General features: G+C 38.6%; 1 protein-coding gene across 1 annotated transcript; it reads right to left on the reverse strand.

Annotated features, from left to right (window-relative positions):
- Positions 1 to 437: 437 nt before the first annotated feature.
- On the reverse strand, positions 438 to 11,200 carry LOC118837125 (leukocyte cysteine proteinase inhibitor 1-like). Its single transcript, XM_036744102.1, has 3 exons — positions 11,123 to 11,200; positions 3,972 to 4,085; positions 438 to 542 (listed from the first exon to the last, which is right to left on the reverse strand). Exons 1-3 carry the CDS (start codon positions 11,198 to 11,200, stop codon positions 438 to 440), a joined length of 297 nt encoding a protein of 98 aa, XP_036599997.1.
- Positions 11,201 to 18,939: the final 7,739 nt, after the last annotated feature.

An 18,939-nucleotide genomic window follows, 5' to 3' on the forward strand; every position in this document is an offset into this window, starting at 1 on the left:
GTCCTTACTTGGGAACCCAACCCATAACTGCAAGTATAAATTGAGAGAGGAGTCCAGAGAGCATGTGCCACATGAATTTGCTTGGCAGTTCTATAGTGTAACCTAATGCTACTTGACTATTCGAAAGCAGTATCTACTGTGGAATGAGCTGAGATGTGAAGTAATTTAAAGCAACTAATATTTGAACTGATAAAAACAGTAATTCATAACTTTTATTCTTTTATCATTTTATTTCTGAATATATCCTTTCCGCTTCCTCTATCCAGTGAGGCATCACTTATAACAAAGAATGGAAACCAGAGGAAAAGGGGGAACATTGACTTAAATTAACATAATCAAAGTCAAAATCAACTTCACAAACATTCATGCTTCATTTCAATTGTGCTTATTGATACAAGATGCTCATAAAGTCACCAAATGCATTTTAGACTGTGCCTCTAAAAGGAGTTCACTTCATCTTCCTTGGTTTTGCCAGTCTCATTTGTGTGAGGGAGAGGTTCATATATTTTCAAATGTACATATTTATTACACCCAATATGTACCTGAAAATAAAGAGAAGACGAAAATCAGTGACATGTATTCCAACCCAATAACTCCCACCTCTCAGGATCACTGTATTAGGTACATTCCTACTTTAGGTAGGGGTTTTGACTAGATGATGTCTGATGGGAATTGTACATTTTTATTCTAACCTATGAATGAGCTTATTTATGCTGTGAAAACAAAATTATAGCATGATTGCTATATTATAGCATGAGAGATGATTGAGTTTTATTTTTAAGGCTAAGGGAATTGAGTCCCACAGAGGTCCAGGGAACAAGAATACTCCAATAGGCAGCAATATCATGGTACCGTTAGTTCTTAAGATGATGGATTTAAAGCCGGAAGGGACATTGGTCCAGTCAGATCATTTGGTAGTTGAGGAAACTAAGTCCCCGTGAGGTGAGTCACTTGTAAGGCAACTAGGGCATGCAGTGGATAGAATGATGGGCCTAGCATTAGGAAGACCTTCAGACATTTCCTGTCTGCCTCAGTTTCCTCAACTGATTTTCTTGATCTGCCAAAAGGCATGATAATAGTACCTAAATGTATTAGCAAGCACCCTAGTCCACCCAGGATGGGCTGCTAGCACAAGTTCTTTGATCTTCTTTTATAAAGGAAAGACAGCTTCAAAGAGGTTAACAATCTTACTTTCATTAAACAATGGAGACTTAATTCTCTTTAACCTTCTCACAAGTGCTACTGAGCACCAACTCCTATAGCATTCCTTAATCACCCTTCTCACAAGAGCTGAAAAGAAGGGGGGAGCAACTCCCCCTATGTCTCAATGGGGTCAGTTGAAATGGGCACAACTTGTGCATTCTCCTAAATACCCTCAAGCCTCAACGGATACCAGTTGAGGCAAATATAGATTCCCTTCCAAGCCTCAAGGTGGCCCATTCAAAGCACGCACAGCATCCTAACTTGTGCATTCAACCCTAAAGGTTCCCTATTCACTGACCATCTCCTTTATATTTACACTCTACCCCTCCAGGGTGCTGACCTTTACAATCTAAACAGGCAACACCTGGCTCTTACAATCTACATGGGTCATGGTGATATTTTGAACCATAGAATTCATATCTAATACCTGGGGACAAGAGACTGTTATGGCCGTGGATCCTGGAAAACCAAACTCCAAATAATACTAACAGAAGTCCACTTTGCTTATGCTTACACTAAGTCATAGGGCTATTGTGAGGATCAAATAAGAGCTTAGCATAGTGCCTAGAACATAAAGGCTGCTTGATAAATACTTGTTCTTAATCCCCCCCTTCCCCCACAGTTCCCTTCACTTCCCTTGTCCGAAGTCGCAAGGTAATTAGCAGCTGAGCCAGAATCTGATCCCAAATCATTTTCATTATGCCAGAGATGACTCTAGTTGTTAAGCACCTGGATTTTTGAATACCTCAACAACTCATTTTTAATAACAGATTCAACTGCTACTTTGAATTGGAATTGTGCCTCTGTGCCAGAGTTTCATTTATTTTTAAGGATTTAATTGTCTAAATGTGTGAAAAAAAGATAAGTCATACAAAATCATGGGTTCCCTTTTTTGATTTTTACCCAAGCCTCTTTGGAAACGTTGTGGTCTTTGTGTATCATGTGCCTTCCTTCCAATGCTATGTTTCCTTGAGTCATAGCCCTATCTGCTCACTGTTCCCATCTGTGGTGTTTTATCTCCCATTCCCCTCCCAAATACTAGCACTTAGCACCTTATCTTCAACAAAGTCCTATCTTTACCAAACCAGAGTAAATGAAACCAACAAGACTGCTAGGTATTGTTTTGGACAGGTAAGTCATTTAACAATTGTAGGCCCCCGGTAACTCCCTAGGACTGATCAGCAAAGGCAATAGTTGGTTTCAGATCTGTGTTAGCAGGCACGGTTCTCAGACGGAGAGAATGCTGGGCCTGGAGTCAAGAAGCCTTGAGTATGAATCTCACCTCACTGTGGGACTTACTGGCTGTGGGACTCTACATAAGTCACTTCATCTCATTTTCCTCTCCTGGGAAATGTCTCTATCTCATTTGCAAGATTCAATGAGATCATACTTATGCAGAGCTTAGCGCACAGTTGCCACTTAATAAATTCTTGTTTCCTTCAATTCTATACTGCAGCAGGTGCTCCTGCCTGGCTGACACTCATAGCATGTTAATATACCCTTATTAACTTGGCTGTGGTAATTCTATTCTGCTCTACCTTAAGGACAGAAACAGTTGCATCCATCCTATCTACATTTCCTGAGTTCCCAGATGTGTGCCCACTTCTGGCTACATGGAGGGTCTCTAGGTTCATATATTTCTCTTAAAATTATGCTGTTGGGCATAGAGGGCTGGGTTTGTACCTGGAAAGGGTTCAAATCCTTTGACAGACATTAGTATGACCCTTGATAAGTCATTTAACCACCTTAGTCCCCAAGCAACTCCCTGCAGTTAATCAACAAAGTCAATAGATGGGTTTAGGTCTCTGTTGGTAGAGAAGATTCACAGACCAAAATTTACTACAAATGATAGAAATCCATCATGAATTTGGAAAAAATCCCCCAAATATGTCTAGGATTTGTAAAAGGAAAAGTGTAATTCAGTAATTTCTGATAAGGTTGTGTTTGAAATCCTGTGCACCAATGGTGACCTACTACTCACATTGTGTGAAGCTCTCATAGAAGATAGGATGCTTACTCTGAAGCAAGATATAATTTAGTTGTTGGATTCAGGCCATAAAGATATCAGCCTTGTTTCAAGGCTGTGATGACATGAAAGACCCAGTCCTCTGGGAATTTTCTCACTCTTTTATCTTATAGTTCCCATACAGGAACATCTGGGACAATGGATCCTGGGACTTAACTCTCCACCTGTAAGCATGTAATTCACAGTCCTGTGGGCCAACATGTTATTAGAGGAATAATGACAGGAAATGGAATTCCCCCAATGAATAATCATGGGTATGTAAAGTCTGTATGTAAATCTCAGACTCACAGTCTTAAACATGAGAACTTCCCGTGACATAAAGATTTCTACAAATCCTGTCTTGGCCTTACTTCTCTCCAGTTGCCTGGCTACTCAAAGTGAGGGGCTAGGGAGAGCCTTTATTATTCTCTTTTTTACTCCTTCTCCTATCTCTCTTCCCCGCCTCCCTCTCATTTCATCATCCATTCTTTGGTTGCCATCTCTCTGGTTCAACATGAGAGCAAAACCTACCAGGTTAGTCCTCCTCTTCTCATGTTGTGATGAATCCCTTCCCAAAGTCCCTTCCTCCTTTCTGCCTTCTTCACTTTTTCTCTGTTACCACACCATCACTTTATATTTCCCCTGAGGCAGACACTGTAATTTCACCAGTTACTCAAATGGGAAGGAGACAAAATTCCCATAATTTCTATACACATCCAAATATAAAGAGAAATGATTAGAATTCAATGACTTGAACACTGACCTTTACATAATACATGAAGCCCGAAACCTTCTGTAAGTTACAGAGGCTTCTGTAACTTACAGCCTCAAAGCAGTCATATGTTTCATTGGTCTTTTTTTCCAACTGTGGCTTTACCTTAAGAAAAGAGAGGAGGGGAGAGAATTGAGTGGTTATCTGAAAGTAGTACCGGGTTTGCTCTCCTCAGTGGCCCATGCAGCATTGACAACCATAGAAACTTGAGTCAAACACCATTTTCCCCCATTTCCTTAAACAATTAATTAATGACTTTTTTTTTAGAAAAATCTGTTTTTCTCTACTGTGCCTGAGGCATTGTGCCAGGTGCTGAGGATTAAACAAAAAGAAACCCACAACCAGCCCCTACTCTCAAGAAGCTTACATTCTACTAGGAAGAATACAATATTTACCCAAATCAGTAAATACCAAATACATAAAAATAATTTCAAAAGGGAGTGATCAATTACAGCAGCAATGACTTCCTTCAAACGAGGAATACATGATTGACGGATACATTGACTGACCTCTTAAGTAATGGGTGGCTAGTGCTCCCTCAGAGGCTGTAATGCACTTCCCCCAGGAATGATAGTACAAATCTCTGAGTTGCTAAGGATGCTAACATAGGGTATCAGAATCGTAGTTTGAAGATAGCTCAGTGAGTAATCTATGCACAATCCTACCAATAACAGAAAAACCACCCCCAATATATGACATATGTAATGAGTTGAAGGGCAGTGTGGTGCAGTGGACAGAATGCTGGATTTGTGTCTACTGGACCTGAGTTCAAGTCCTGACTCTGCCACTACCTGAGGGACCTTGAGCAAGTTACTTCATTTCTGTGGGCCTCAGTTTCCTTACCTATAAAACAAGGGGGTCTGACTAGACCACTAAGCTCTCTTATAGCTTTAATATCTATAATGCCATGATCATCCAGCCTTTGCTTGAAGACTCCCAGTGGGGAGGCACAGTGGCACAGTGACGAATACTACCTTTGAATTCAGAGGACCTGGATTCCAATCCTGCCTCTGATCCTTACCACATATGACCTTGTGCAAGTCCCTGGAGGACTCAGTCACCTCATGTGTAAAATGAGGAGGTTGGACTAAATGGCCTCTGAGGTCCCTTCCAACTCTAGATTCATGATCCCAAGACCTTCTCATTCCACTTTTAGATAACTCTAGTCATTAGAAAGGTTTTCTTTATTTCAAGCTTAAATTTGCTTCTTTTCAGCTTCCACCCATTGCTACTGGTTCTGTCTTCTGGGGCCAAAGAGATCAAATCTCATCCCTTTCTGTCCCTTCAAGTACATGAGGACATCTATCCTCTTTCCAGTGAGTTTTTTTCATGTGAATCAACCAATCAACCCACATTAATTAAACATCTACTCTGTGTTTAGGCATTGTGCTAGGTCCTGGGGGTACATAGACAATCATCACTCTGTCAAACCTGGAGAAGAAAAAGACTCATTGTGGGGCCCAAATTTCAGGTGCACAGCTTCATCCCATACTTCTAGTGTTCAGCCTTTTCAGTTGCATCAAACTTTTCATGACCCCATAAGGCTTGGTTGTTTTGTTTGTTGTTTTTGGAAAAATATCATAATGGTTTGTCTTCTCCTTCACCAACTCATTTTACACATGGGGAAACTGAGGTAAACAGGATTAGGTTATTTGCCCAGGGTCACAGAGCTAGCTAGTGTCTGAGGCCAGATTTGAAATCAGGAAAAAAAAAATTAAAATTAAAAATTAAAAAAAAATCAGGAAGAAAGTCTTCCTTACTCCAGGCTCTATCCACTGTGCCACCTACAAGCTCTAAATTTGCGAAGCACTTTATTTACACTAACTTAATGTGACACTGTCCTCAACCTAGAATTTAATAAATCAAGAGGCATCTTGTTTGGAAAAGAAAATATTTGATTAGTCGGGCAGCTAGGTGGTACAGTGGATAGAGCATTGGGCTTGGAATCCAATCCTCCCTCAGACATTTACTTGTCTTTTTAGGAAAGTTTGTGTTTAAAGGGTTAAGAGCAGCCTGAGCTCAGGGCCAGGCCTATGTAATGTGTATTCCTTTGATAGTATAACAATAAACTCCTTCTGCTACATTTTTCCTGATCCTACCTTGTTTCTTTAGGGTGAAACTCAAAGGAAGATTTTTCTTTCAACACTCTACATATTGGTTAGAAGGATTTTGTTTTGTTTTCCCAATAGAGGTGAGTAGGGGAAAGAGAAAAAATAGAATTTTGTTCACTGAAAAAAATTAAATGAAGGTAAAAAAAATTTCTTAGTAAGCAAGAGTAAGGGAAGTAACAATAGAACGTTTTTCTCCCAGCTTCCCACATACTATGCAATGGATTATCAGACTTAACATCTTTGGCCCTGAGCCTTATTCTTCCCAGGATTACCTCCCTCACCCTAACCCTTCAGGCAGTGGTCAAACTGTCAATTCCTAACTTCCCACCCAATCCGTGGTCTCTTATACAAGCACACACTCTTGGACTTTCTAGTAGTTGTTCCTGTCAGTAACTGTGTGCAGAAAGACAGGGACTTATGTGTTGGTAAGCAAAATGGGCTCTTAACACTTAGTTTGACCAAGTGCCCTTGAAGAGTTTGGCTTTTGTTTCCTTTGAGTAATTCAGTGTATTTTATTGAGTCTTACTAGGTGCTAAGCCCCAGGCCCAAACCCCTATTACGTGTAAAACCTATGTGTGTGTGAAGCTCCTAGGGTACCAAGGGGTGGTGCTAACTCAAGAGCCAATCATAGCAGCCTAAGTTCTTGTCATTCAGATGATGTTTGATGGCATCTGAAACCCTATGAGAAGAGAAAACAGAGCCATTTGCTCAGGACTCTCACTCTTGGTGGCTTTTGGAGACTCCTGTGCAGCTGTAGCTAAGAAGCCCTCCAGCTCGTAAACATGGATGTTGGGACTTTGTTAAACTCTGGTATTGGGATTTGAATCAGACAAGGTTTGTCTATTGATGTTTGTACTTTGTTTGTATTTTGCTCTGAAGTTCAGGGTGCTGGTCTCTCCCTCTGAACTAAGTGAATGATATTTGTTTGCTGAATTAAAGTAAGCTTGTCAACCCCTTAACCTTGCTTTCCTTAGTTAAGCAGATCAAAAGAACCTGTACCTTTGCAGCGTGCTGGTAGTGTTCTTGTTGTTGGGCTTATGTTGGTCTTTCACCCCCACAACAGCTGCTAGCCGGATTGTTGAAACAGCTTATGAGAACCAAGAGAAAAGCTATGCTGCAAGCACACATAGTTTTGTCAGTGTGGGTATGTTCTGTGCCTGCCTAGATTACAAATACTCATAGATGGTCTTCAAGAGTGGCTGTGGCCAATATACTCACATCACCTGCTTTACCATTTTTCTGATAATGTTCCTTTCATAACTAATCTAGGCTGGACTTTAGTCAACAGGCATAAAATTTGTCATCAGGCTTCTCTGGCTAGGAAGGGCCTGCTAGAGCTTATGCTCCACTGTCATAGTTTTGGAGAGCACAGGATCACCTCCACATTATGATAAAGCATTGAAATAGGACTTCCGTGGTTTATGCCTATTATGAGAAGCCTCAAAAAGGTAGAGAAGAAATAGTCGTCCCTGGTCTTAATGGAAATAGGAATGGAACTAATTTTCACAAGTATAAATGCCTTGTCCTCCTCTGTAAATGAGTGTTCTCTGCCTCATTTCTTGTTTAGCCGTAATCACTCCATGACTGTTGCCTCAGTCACAATGAGACTTGTTAAAGACCTTAGCTTGAAAAGACCATTGTTTCCCACTGTATTCTAGGCCAACTCCACTCAGCCTGTGAATATCTGGTCACTGGACCCAGATGTCTCTGGAGGAGAAAGTGAGGCTGGTGATTTTGCACAGCCCTATCTCACTGAAATCCCATTCTCTTTCATGTCACAGCATCATCTCCCTGAGGTCATGGTCCTCTTTGAGAATGAAGGACAAACAACAACAACAAATGAGTGTGCCAGTACCTTTACTCTCAAGTAGAGGGGTCGAGTAGAATGAGCTCTACCTCTGGTGTTGGGAACTCCGTTTCATGTTCCACCTCAGACCTTCACTTCCTGCATATCAAGGGCGGAGTCATCTCTCTTGACTTCAGTTACATTATCATCAGTTAAATGAGGGGCTGGACTAGATGACTTCTGGTGGACCTTCTAGTTCTAGGTATTCTAAACCCCGAAAACTCAAATAGATCCTCAAGGAAGCTATGGATAGATTTCAGGGGTCCATGAACTTAGACATGAAAAATTACATCTTTATTTTCACTAAACTTCTTTAAAATATAAATTCTTGTTATGATTTTAAAACTTTGTTCAGGGAAGAGGTCTTTAAGTTTCACCAAACTGCCAATGAGACACAAAAAGGCAAAGAACCACTGGTCTAGCTCTGTGACCCTGTGATCCTATGATGACCTCACAAAGTTGTAGAGAATCACAGGAGCAGCAATTTTACAGATGGATTGGCCCTCAGTGGCCATCTCGTCCACCCATACCTTAAAGGAATCCCCAATATAACACGCCTGGTACATGATCATCCCACCTCTACTTGAAAGCAAAAGGAGAGCATCACCAACTCCACCTCTGTCCATTTTGCTTCTGAACAGCTCTAATAGTTAATTGACCCTAATTGTAACTTACACACATTGTTCTTGGCTTTGCCCTTTGGGTCCAAGCAGAACAAGTCTAATAGTCCTTCCAAATGCTAGGTTCTCAAATGTTGTTGTTGGGTCATTTCAGTCATGTCCAATTCTTTGTGACCCTATTTGGGGTTTCCTTGGCAAAGCTACTGGAGTCATTTGCCATTTCTTTCTCCAGCTTATTGTATAGTTGAAGAAATTGAGGCAAACATGATTATGAAACTTTCTGCAGGGTCAAACAGCTAGTAAGTGTCTGAGACCATATTTGAGATTAGGAAGATGAGTCCTTCTGGTACCAAGGCCTGGCACTCTATCCACTGTGCCACCTAGCTGCCACTTTCAAGTACTTCAAATATTTTGTTCCCCTTCTGTCTTTTCTTCTCCTGACTAAAAACCCTCTTGGCCCTTCAATGGATCCTCAAGTGACATGGACTTCACCTTCACTCTATTTGTTACTCTCTTTTGGACTCTCATAAACTAAGATGGAACAATAAAACGCTTATCATTTTTGTCAAACCATAAGAATTATCGTCACCAGAATCTGTTTGATTGCTTGGAAAGTGTCTGTATATGTTGACTTATTAGTCAGAGTCCATTACGTCTCCTTTGCAACATGACTTTGTTCTATATCTCTATAAGGTTATCACAGTGGTTTCTAAATGATATCCATCAAATTGTTAATGATCCTGTACAAGACCTGTACAACTTGGCAGTAGGTAGGGCCAAAAATTAAATTAGACTAAACTTCTTTGGGCCCCACATTGGTTAGATTAGAGACATACTGACAATGGCAGGTATCCTAACAAAGAGGAAAGTGTTCAGTCCAAACACTACATTTTTTCTTGACTGCTGGTAGTCCGTTGGCTGGCCATAAGTGGTCTCAGCATGTATCTTGTGCAGGCCTATCCTGCACTTTAGTTACAGATTGATTCCACTCAATAAAATAAGAGAAGTGTCCTCAGAATCTTAATTTGATAATTATAGATTCCAAGAACCTTAGCATTGAAAGGCCATTAGAGATCCCTTTTCTAACCTTTACACTTTTCAGATTGAGCAACAGAGCTGAGACATAATTCAGGTTCTAAAATGTAAAATATTACATGTTCTAAAAGAAGATCTGAATAGAAGCAATAACTTTTTCCATCTATACTAGGTATATCTTCACCCTTCTTAGAAACATTATTTTCTTTTTTTATTGTGTATTTTGAGTCTGATAAATCAATGATTTCTTAGTGGCATCATAAGTACACCTAGATCTTGAAATCAATTTAAATTAATTGACAACAAAAAAGATTGACAATGAGTTAGAAACAAACACATTTTCATTTTGTCACCCAGCATCTTGTCTAAGAAATAAAGTAAATTATCTGTTTCTGTTGATTTCATAAGGTACAGGAAACTATATAAATTCATTTACTACTACTAGGTTGCATTTCCCATATTTTCTAAAATTTCTATTGAGAAATACAGCTATTCTGAATGTCACATTCAAAACCCAGAGAAGTGCCTATTTTTGTTTTTAAAATTGATGCCTTTCGATTTTACCCCACCTTTATCTCCAGATCTATCCTTCTCTTTCCTCCCCACTGAGCTATGCTATATAATAAAGATTTTTTTAAAAAAAGAGGAAAGAAGAGCACTTCAACAAACACCAATCAACCATGTCTGACAGTCTAAGAAACATTCCACACCCGTAGTCCCTTACCTCTGCAAAGAAGACCTTCTTATAGCCGTTCTCTGGGGCCAGTCTTGGTCATTATAATTACACAGGATTCAGTTTAATTTTTTTGTCCTTTCTTTTTCGTCTCATAGAATCATGAATTTAGAACTGGAAAAGACATCTGGGACCACCTACCCCAATTCCTCCATTTTACATTTGAGGAAACTGGGGCCCAAAGGGATTAAGCGAGTTGCCAAAGGTCATACTGATAATAAGAGTCAGAGGGTAGGATTTGAACTCACTTGCTCCGAGTTTTAATTCAATGCTCATCACTGTACCACATTCACATTGTCATAGCCATTGTGTATATTCCTTTTGTTTCGCATCACTTTGCAATACATTCCATGTTTACTTTGCATTATCTCAAGTAATTCTTCCCCTGATTCTCTAAGTTCTTCATACTCATTATTTCTCATAGCAAATGAATATTGTATTTCATTCATGTACCACATTTTTTTAGCCATTCCCAAATCAATGACCATCTGCCTTTCTTTCCAGTTCTTTGCTACCACAGAAAATGCTGCAATGAATAAACTAGCAAACAGGAACATCATAGACATGATAGACAAACCTAAAAATCAGTTCTTTGAAAAGACTAATGCAATAGAGAGACAGAAAGAAAGAGAGAGAAAGAGAGAGAGAGAGGGGGAGAGAGAGAGAGAGACAGAGAGATAGAAAGAGAGAGAGAGAGAGAGAGGGAGAGAGAGAGAGAGAGAGAGAGAATGATTATCGAGTTGCCAAACCCATTAGTTTCAATAAGATCCTTCTTTTCATAGAATGCACCACCTTACCTCATCAACTATCTTTTGGGTTTCTGGAGATGCAGGTCCAGTTTCAGTTAAGCCTCCAGTTATAAATTTGGTGTCCATTTCTTTGTAGAAAGGAATAGGGATGTTGGGACTGAAATGATGAAATGATAAGGTCAGTCATCCTGACTCCAGTTTTAAAGCAAGGCAGACTCTCCTGACATCCAATGAGTACAAGGACATTTCATAATAAAGCACCACCTTCTCGGCTGTAGAAATGACTCATTGCTCCCCTGTTGCTATGTGTTAATTCATGAACCTAAATGTAAAGTATTGCCATATAATAAAGTAATTAGATGCCCCTCCCAAATCCCCTTTTTTTAAAGTGGGAAAGTAGAAGCAACTTTGTTTTCTGAATGAATGGTTCATTCCAGGGAAGACTTCTCAAAAGAACTAATTAAACAAAAGAGGAAGGTCTACTTTATGGTGAAAGGTAATACTGACAAATTACCAAATCCTTTTTTTTTCCAGTTATACTTGTTGATTTTAAATAATGATTAATTCTCACTCCTTTCCTCAGAAATAGGCGAAGACTTTGGCCATGAGTGTTCCTCTAAATTGCTGATAGCCTATGAATTTGTGGAGGAAATGCCTTTGCTCTACAGTCTTTTGTGATGGGTATTATTGCCTAGTATTTAAATTTGCCTACCAAGCAGAGCTAGTCTTTCAATATATGTGAAGGTATGTGGAATCCCTCTAAAGCAGGAACTATGGCTCACACTTTTAGATCTCTCCTCTAGTATCCAGCACAGGACCTAGCATATAGCAGTATCTTGATAGACTTTGAACCTATCGTTCAATAATTTGAATCAGTCAACAGATATTTATTAAGCACCTACTATGTGCCAGATATTTTGCTAGGGACTGAAGATACATAGAAAAAGATGAATTAGTTCCTTCTTTCAAAAATTTACATTCTAGTAGGGGAGATAAATGCATATATTAGCATGTTTAAAATAAATTTAAAGAAGATAAATTCAAATAAACCAAAGTAGTTAAACACAAGGTAGCTTGATTAGAGGGCATCAGAAGTTAGGGGATCTGGAAAAACTTCCTGTAAAAGGGGGTCTTGAAGAAGAGGGTGTTGAAGAGGGATTCTCTGAGGTTGATGTGATGGAGCAGGGAATAGGAAGAGGGGACAGCCAAGACTTAGGCAAAAAGATGGGGAATGGGATGGCATATAAAGAGAACAGTGATAGGCCTGATGGATTCCAATGTCAAGTGTATGAAAGAATCTATGTGATAAGGCTGGAAAGGTAGGCTGGGGAGAGATTGTAAAGAGCTTTAAAAGTTAGAGAAGTTTGTAACTGATCCTAAAAGCAGGGGGAACCGTTGGGTGAATATCTTTATTGCCGTTTCATGCTATGTTGTGGTGGCACAGTCTCAAAGAATTCAGAGTCAGACAACCTCTAATCCAAGTATAGCCATTTATTGATGATTGACACCCCTCAGAAGTGGGCTAGGACATCTCTCCTGTCAGATTGACTAAAATAACAAAACAGGAAAATGATAAATGCTGGAGAGGATGTGGGAAAATTGGAACATTGTTACATTGCTGGCGGAGTTGTGAGATGATCCCGCCATTTTGGAGAGCAATTTTGGAACTATGCCCAAAGGGCTATAAAAATGTTCATACCCTTTTACCCAGCAAAACCACTTCTCGGGTTGTATCACAAAGAAATCACACAAGCGGAAAAAGGACCCATATGTACAAAAATATTTATAGCACCTCTTTTTCTGGTAGCTAAGAATTGGAAATCAAAGGGATGCCCATCAATTGGGGAATGGCTGAACAAGCTGTGGTATATGAAGGTAATGGCATACTATTGTGCCATAAGAAATGGGGATGATACGGACTTCATAACAACCTGGAAAAACCTACATGACATAATGCTGAGTAAGCAGAGCAGAGTGAGGAGAACATTATACACAACCACAGATATCTGGATTCTGTGAGGACCAACCCTGACAGACTTTGCTCTTCTCAGCAACAGAAGGTACAAAGACAACTCCAAATGACTCACGATGGAGAATGCTGTCTACATCCAGAGAAAGAACTATGAAGTATGAATGCAGATTGAGGCACACTTCATGCTCGCCTTTTTCTCCCCCCCTTTTTTTTCTTCTGTTTTGTTTTTGTTTTTGGGTTGTTGTCTTTTTTTTTTTGATTCTGTTTCTTTTTTCTCATGATTCACTCCATTGGTCATAATTCTTCTCCACAACTTGACTAGTGTACAAATTAATTCAATGCGAAGTTATTCATGTTAGTTATGTGAGATTCCAAGCCGTCTTGGGGAGGGAGGGGAGAAAATCTGGAACTCAAAATTATGTAGAACTGTGTGTTGTAAACTAAAAATAAAAATAAAAAAAAAAAAGTAGTGGGCTAGGTGGAGAGGGCGGAGCCAAGATGGCCGTGTGAAAACAGCATCTTACAGGAGCTCTCTCACAAGCTCTGTCAGATACCTATAACAACATGAATCTGAGCAGATTTTAGAGAGTTAGAAACTTCAAGCAGTCTGAGTGGGGCAAATTTCCAAGGCAGGAGAGTCTGAAAGGCCAACAGGATGAATCTGTAGGCTGGGAGAGCCCTCAGCGTGGGAAGCTGCTCCAGAGAGCACCAAAGTTGAACCAGCTGCTGAAACCAACCAGTGAGACAGGCTGGGAGAAAGCTGGGCACCCAAAACTGGCAGAGATCCCCAGGCCTCCTGACAGGAGTCTGTGGACGCCATGAGAGGCAGCATCAAAATGCCACCGGCTGTGAAACATCAACTCCTGAGGCTTGCAGCCCAACGGTTTTGAAAAACACCTTCTTGAACTTCTGGGGTACATAATGGCCAGGTAAATGGCTCTAATCCCTCGCCCTCCCCAGCCTGACCCAGAGAATTCCTCGGGAAAAAAATGCTGGAATAGAGGAGACAGAAGTGGGGCTTCAGTGGCCAAGCAGTGGGAGTTCCTGAGTCCCAGAGGGACAGAGTCAGCATGGGTCAACACCAGGAGCCCAGATGTACCCTTGTACCCCCAGGGGAAATGGCAGACACCAACACAAACAACAAACAGCTGAGACCATTGCTGAAGAGCAACAGTGCTGGGGAGCAGCCCTAGGGGAAGAGGAGACTTCAGGCAGCCTGACCCTTCCCCTATGCTTCAGGAAACTGAAGGCTATAATACACAAAACCAGTAAGTAGACTCCCAGTCCCCAGAACAAGAAACCTGGGACAGAGAGCCCTGAGCCTAAAAAAGCAGAAATTCACCGTAAAACCAGGAAAAAGCTAACCAACATGAAGAAGAACACTAAAAAAACAAGGACCATTGATTCTTTTTATGGAGACAGGCATGATCCAAATACCAATTTGAAAGAGGGTAGCAATGACATTATACCCACATCTGATACCTCAAAAGGGAATGTGAACTGGTCTCAAGTTCAAAAAGTATTACTGGAAGAGCTAAAGGAGGACTTTAAATACTAAATTAGGGAGGTAAAAGAAAAAATGGAAAAGATGAAAACAAAAAAACCACTGACGAAATCAATTCCTTAACGAATAAGATTGGTGAAATGGCTATGGAGATGCAGGATCTAAATAGAGAAAATGACACCCTGAGAGGTAAAATCACCAATTGGAAAAGGAGACTCAAAAACAAAATGAAGATAGCAACTCATTAAAAATTAGAATTGAGCAAGTGGAAGCTAATGACTCTATGAGGCATCAAGAAGTAGTAAAACAAAATGTAAAGAATGAAAAAATAGAAAAAAAATGTGAAATATCTTTTTGGAAAAACAACTGACCTGGAAAATAGATCCAGGAGGGACAATTTAAGAGTTATTGGTCTACCTGGAAATCCACGATGAAAAAAAGGTCCTTGACAGAATCTTCTAAGAAATTATCAAAGAAAACTACCCAGGGTCCTAGAACCAGAGGGTAAAATAGTCATTGAAAGAATCAATGGATCACCCCCTGAAAGAGATCCCAAATTGAAAACACCAAGAAATATTACAGTCAAATTTCAGAATTACAAAGTCAAGGAGAAAATACTGCAAGCAGCCAAAAAGAAACAATTCAAATATCATGGAACTATAGTAAGGATCACATGAGATCTTTCAGCTTCTACATTAAATGACAGGAGAAATTGGAATATGATATCCTTAAGGGCAAAAGAGCTGGGACTACAACCAAGGATCAGCTACCCAGCAAAATTAAGCATAATTTTTCAGGCAAGGAGATGGACATTCAAGGAAATAAGGGAATTCCAGACCTTCCAGGCCAGAACTTAATGGAAAATTTGATCTCCAAATACAAAACTCAAGAGAGACATAAAAAGGTAAACAGGGGGAAAACCCCCACAAACCTTATTAATCAATAAGGGCAAATTATTTACATCTTTATATAGGATTATATCATTTTATGTATGATATGTGTATATATATGCATACTTATACATATATATATTTCAATCTTGAGAATAGTACAGCTATTTTGATAATTTAAAGGAATATATATATATATATATATATATATATATATAGACTGTGGATATATGTATAAAATAACTGATATGAGGATAGAAAACATAATTAAGAGATGTAAAGGGAGGGTTATGGGAGAAGAGGTAAGGAGGTAGTCAAAAATGTAAATTATATCAAATAAAGAGGCACAAAACACATTATAGAAGAGGGAAAGAAAGGAGGGCAAAGAGCAGTATTTGAGCTTTACTGTAATCTGATCTAGCTCAAGAAGGGAATAACATACCCTGATAAGTATAGAAATCTAAATTGTCCTACAGGCAGTAGGAGGGGAACATAAATGTAAAGTATTGCTATATAATAAGGTAATTAGACGCCCCTCCCAAATCCCCTTCTTTAAAGTGGGCAAGTAAAAGCAACTCTGTTTTCTGAGTGAATGGTTCATTCCAGGGAAGACTTCTCAAAAGCACTAATTAAACAAAAGAGGAAGGTCTACTTTGTGGTGAAAGGTAATAGTGCCAAATTGCCAAATCCTTTTTTTTTTTCAGTTATACCTGTTGATTTTAAATAATGATTAATTCTCACTCCTTTCCTCAGAAATAGGCGGAGACTTTGGCCATAAGTGTTCCTCTAAAAGGCTGATAGCCTATGAATTTATGGAGGAAACACCTTTACAGCCTTTTGTGACGGGTATTATTGCCTAGTATTTAAATTTGCCTACCAAGCAGAGCTAGTCTTTCAATATATGTGAAGGTATATGGAATCCCTCTAGATCAGGAACTATGGCTCACACTTTCAGATCTCTCCTCTAGTTTGTAGTATAGGGCCTAGCATATAGCAGTAGCTTGATAGACTTCACAATCCAGTGCAGAAAGGCAGAAGTAGTCAAAGCATACTTTTCAGATCACGATGCAATCAAAATTAATTGTAATAAAGAACCATGGAAAAATAAGCTAAAAATTAATTGGAAACTAAATAATCTAATTCTCAATAATGAGTGGGCCAAAGAACAAATCAGAGAAACAATTAGTAACTTCATTCAAGAGAATGACAATAATGAGACAAGATACCAAAACTTATGGGATGCAGCAAAAGCAGTTCCTAGGGGAAGTTTTATATCTCTAAATCCTTACATGAAGAAAATAGAGAAAAAGGGGATCAATGAATTGGGTATGCAACTGAAAAAGCCAGAAAAAGAACAAATTGAAAATCCCCAATTATATATCAAATTAGAAGTACTGAAAATCAAAGGTGAGATTAATAATATTGAAACAAAGAAAACTATTGAATTAATAAATAAAACGAAGAGCTGGTTTTATGAAAAAAACAATAAAATTGATAAACCTTTGGTCAATTTGATTAAAAAAAAGAAAGAAGAAAATCAAATTACCAATATCAAAAATGAGAAGGGTGAATTCATCTCTAATGAAGAGGAAATCAAAACAATAATTAGGAATTATTTTGCCCAATTGTAATGCCCATAAATTTAATAACCTTAGTGATATGGATGAATATCTACAAAAACATAAATTGCCCAGGCTAACAGAAGAAGAAGTAAAATTTCTAAATAACCCCATCTCAGAAAAAGAAATTGAGCAAGCCATCCACGAGCTCCCTAGGAAAAAATCTCCAGGGCCAGATGGTTTTATATGTGAATTTTATCAAACATTTAAAGAACAATTAATTCCTATACTTTATAGACTATTTGGGAAAATAGGTGAAGAAGGAGTCCTACTAAATTATATTTATGACACAAATATGGTACCAATACCCAAACCAGGTAGAGTCAAAACAGAGAAGGAAAATTATAGATCAATTTCCCTAATGAATATTGATGCAAAAATTTTAAATAAAATATTAGCAAAAAGATTGCAGCAACTTATCACAAGAATAATACATTATGACTAGATAGGATTTATTCCAGGAATGCCAGGCTGGCTCAATATTGGGAAAACTATTACTATAATTGATCATATCAACAACAAAACTAGCAGAAACCATATGATCACCTCAATAGATGCAGAAAAAGCCTCTGACAAAACACAACACCCATTCCTATTAAAACACTAGAAAACATAAGAATAAATGGACCCTTCCTTAAAATTATAAATAGCACCTACCTAAAACCATCAATGAGCATTATTTGTAATGGGGATAAGCTAGAGGTATTCCCAATAAGATCAGGGGTGAAAGAAGGATGTCCATTATCACCCCTATTACTCCATTTGGTACTAGAAACGTTAGCTGTAGCAAAAAGAGAAGAAAAAGAAATTGAAGGAATTAGAATAGGCAAAGAAAAAGCTAAATTTTCGCAGATGATATTATGATTTACTTAGAGAATCAAGTAAAAAAGCTCCTTGAAATAATAAACAACCTTAGCAAAGCTGCAAGATACAAAATAAACCCACATATATCCTTGGCATTCCTATACATTACTAACAAAGCCCAACAGCAAGAGATAGAAAGAGAAATTCCATTCAAATTTACTGTAGATACTATAATATATTTGGGAGTCTACCTACCAAGACAAGACCATGGCCCATATGAATATAATTATGAAACACTTTTCACATGATTTAAGTCAGACCTAAATAAATGGAAAAATATCAGTTGCTCATGGTTAGGCTGAGCTAATATAGTAAAAATGACAATTTTACCTAAATTAATTTATTTATTCCGTGCCATACTAATTGAACTACCAAAAATTATTTTACAGAACTGGATAAAATAATAACAAAATTCATCTGGAAGAACAAGAGGTCTAGAATATCTAAGGCATTAATGAAAGAAATGCTAGGGAAGGTGGCCTAGCCATACCAGATATTAAACTGTATTATAAAGCAGAGTCATCAAAACTACCTGGTACTGGCTAAGAAACAGAGTTGTGGCTCAGCGGAATAGGAAAGGTACACAAGATGGAGAAGTCAACGACTATAACAATCTACTCCTTGATAAACCCAAAGAATCCAGCTTCTGGGCTAAGAATTCACTATTTCACAAAAACTGCTCAGGAAATTGGAAAATGGTAGGGCAGAAACTGGGCATAGATCAATATCTTACACCATACAGTAAAATAAAGTCAAAATGGGTTCATGATTTAGGAATAAAGTCTGATACTATAAGCAATTTGGGAGAGCAAGGAATAGTTTAACCTATCAGATTTATGGAAAAGAAAAGAATTCATGAACCAACAAGAGATAGAGAGCATTACAAAATGCAAAATGGATAATATTGATTATGTTAAATTCAAATGTTTTTGTATAAAAAGCCAGTGCAACAAAGATTAGGAGGGAAGCAGATAATTGGGAGAAAATCTTTCAACCGGTGTCTCTGATAAAGGCCT

This window comes from Trichosurus vulpecula, chromosome 2 (genome assembly GCF_011100635.1).
Source record: "Trichosurus vulpecula isolate mTriVul1 chromosome 2, mTriVul1.pri, whole genome shotgun sequence".
In the NCBI taxonomy this organism is placed as follows: Eukaryota; Metazoa; Chordata; class Mammalia; order Diprotodontia; family Phalangeridae; genus Trichosurus; species Trichosurus vulpecula.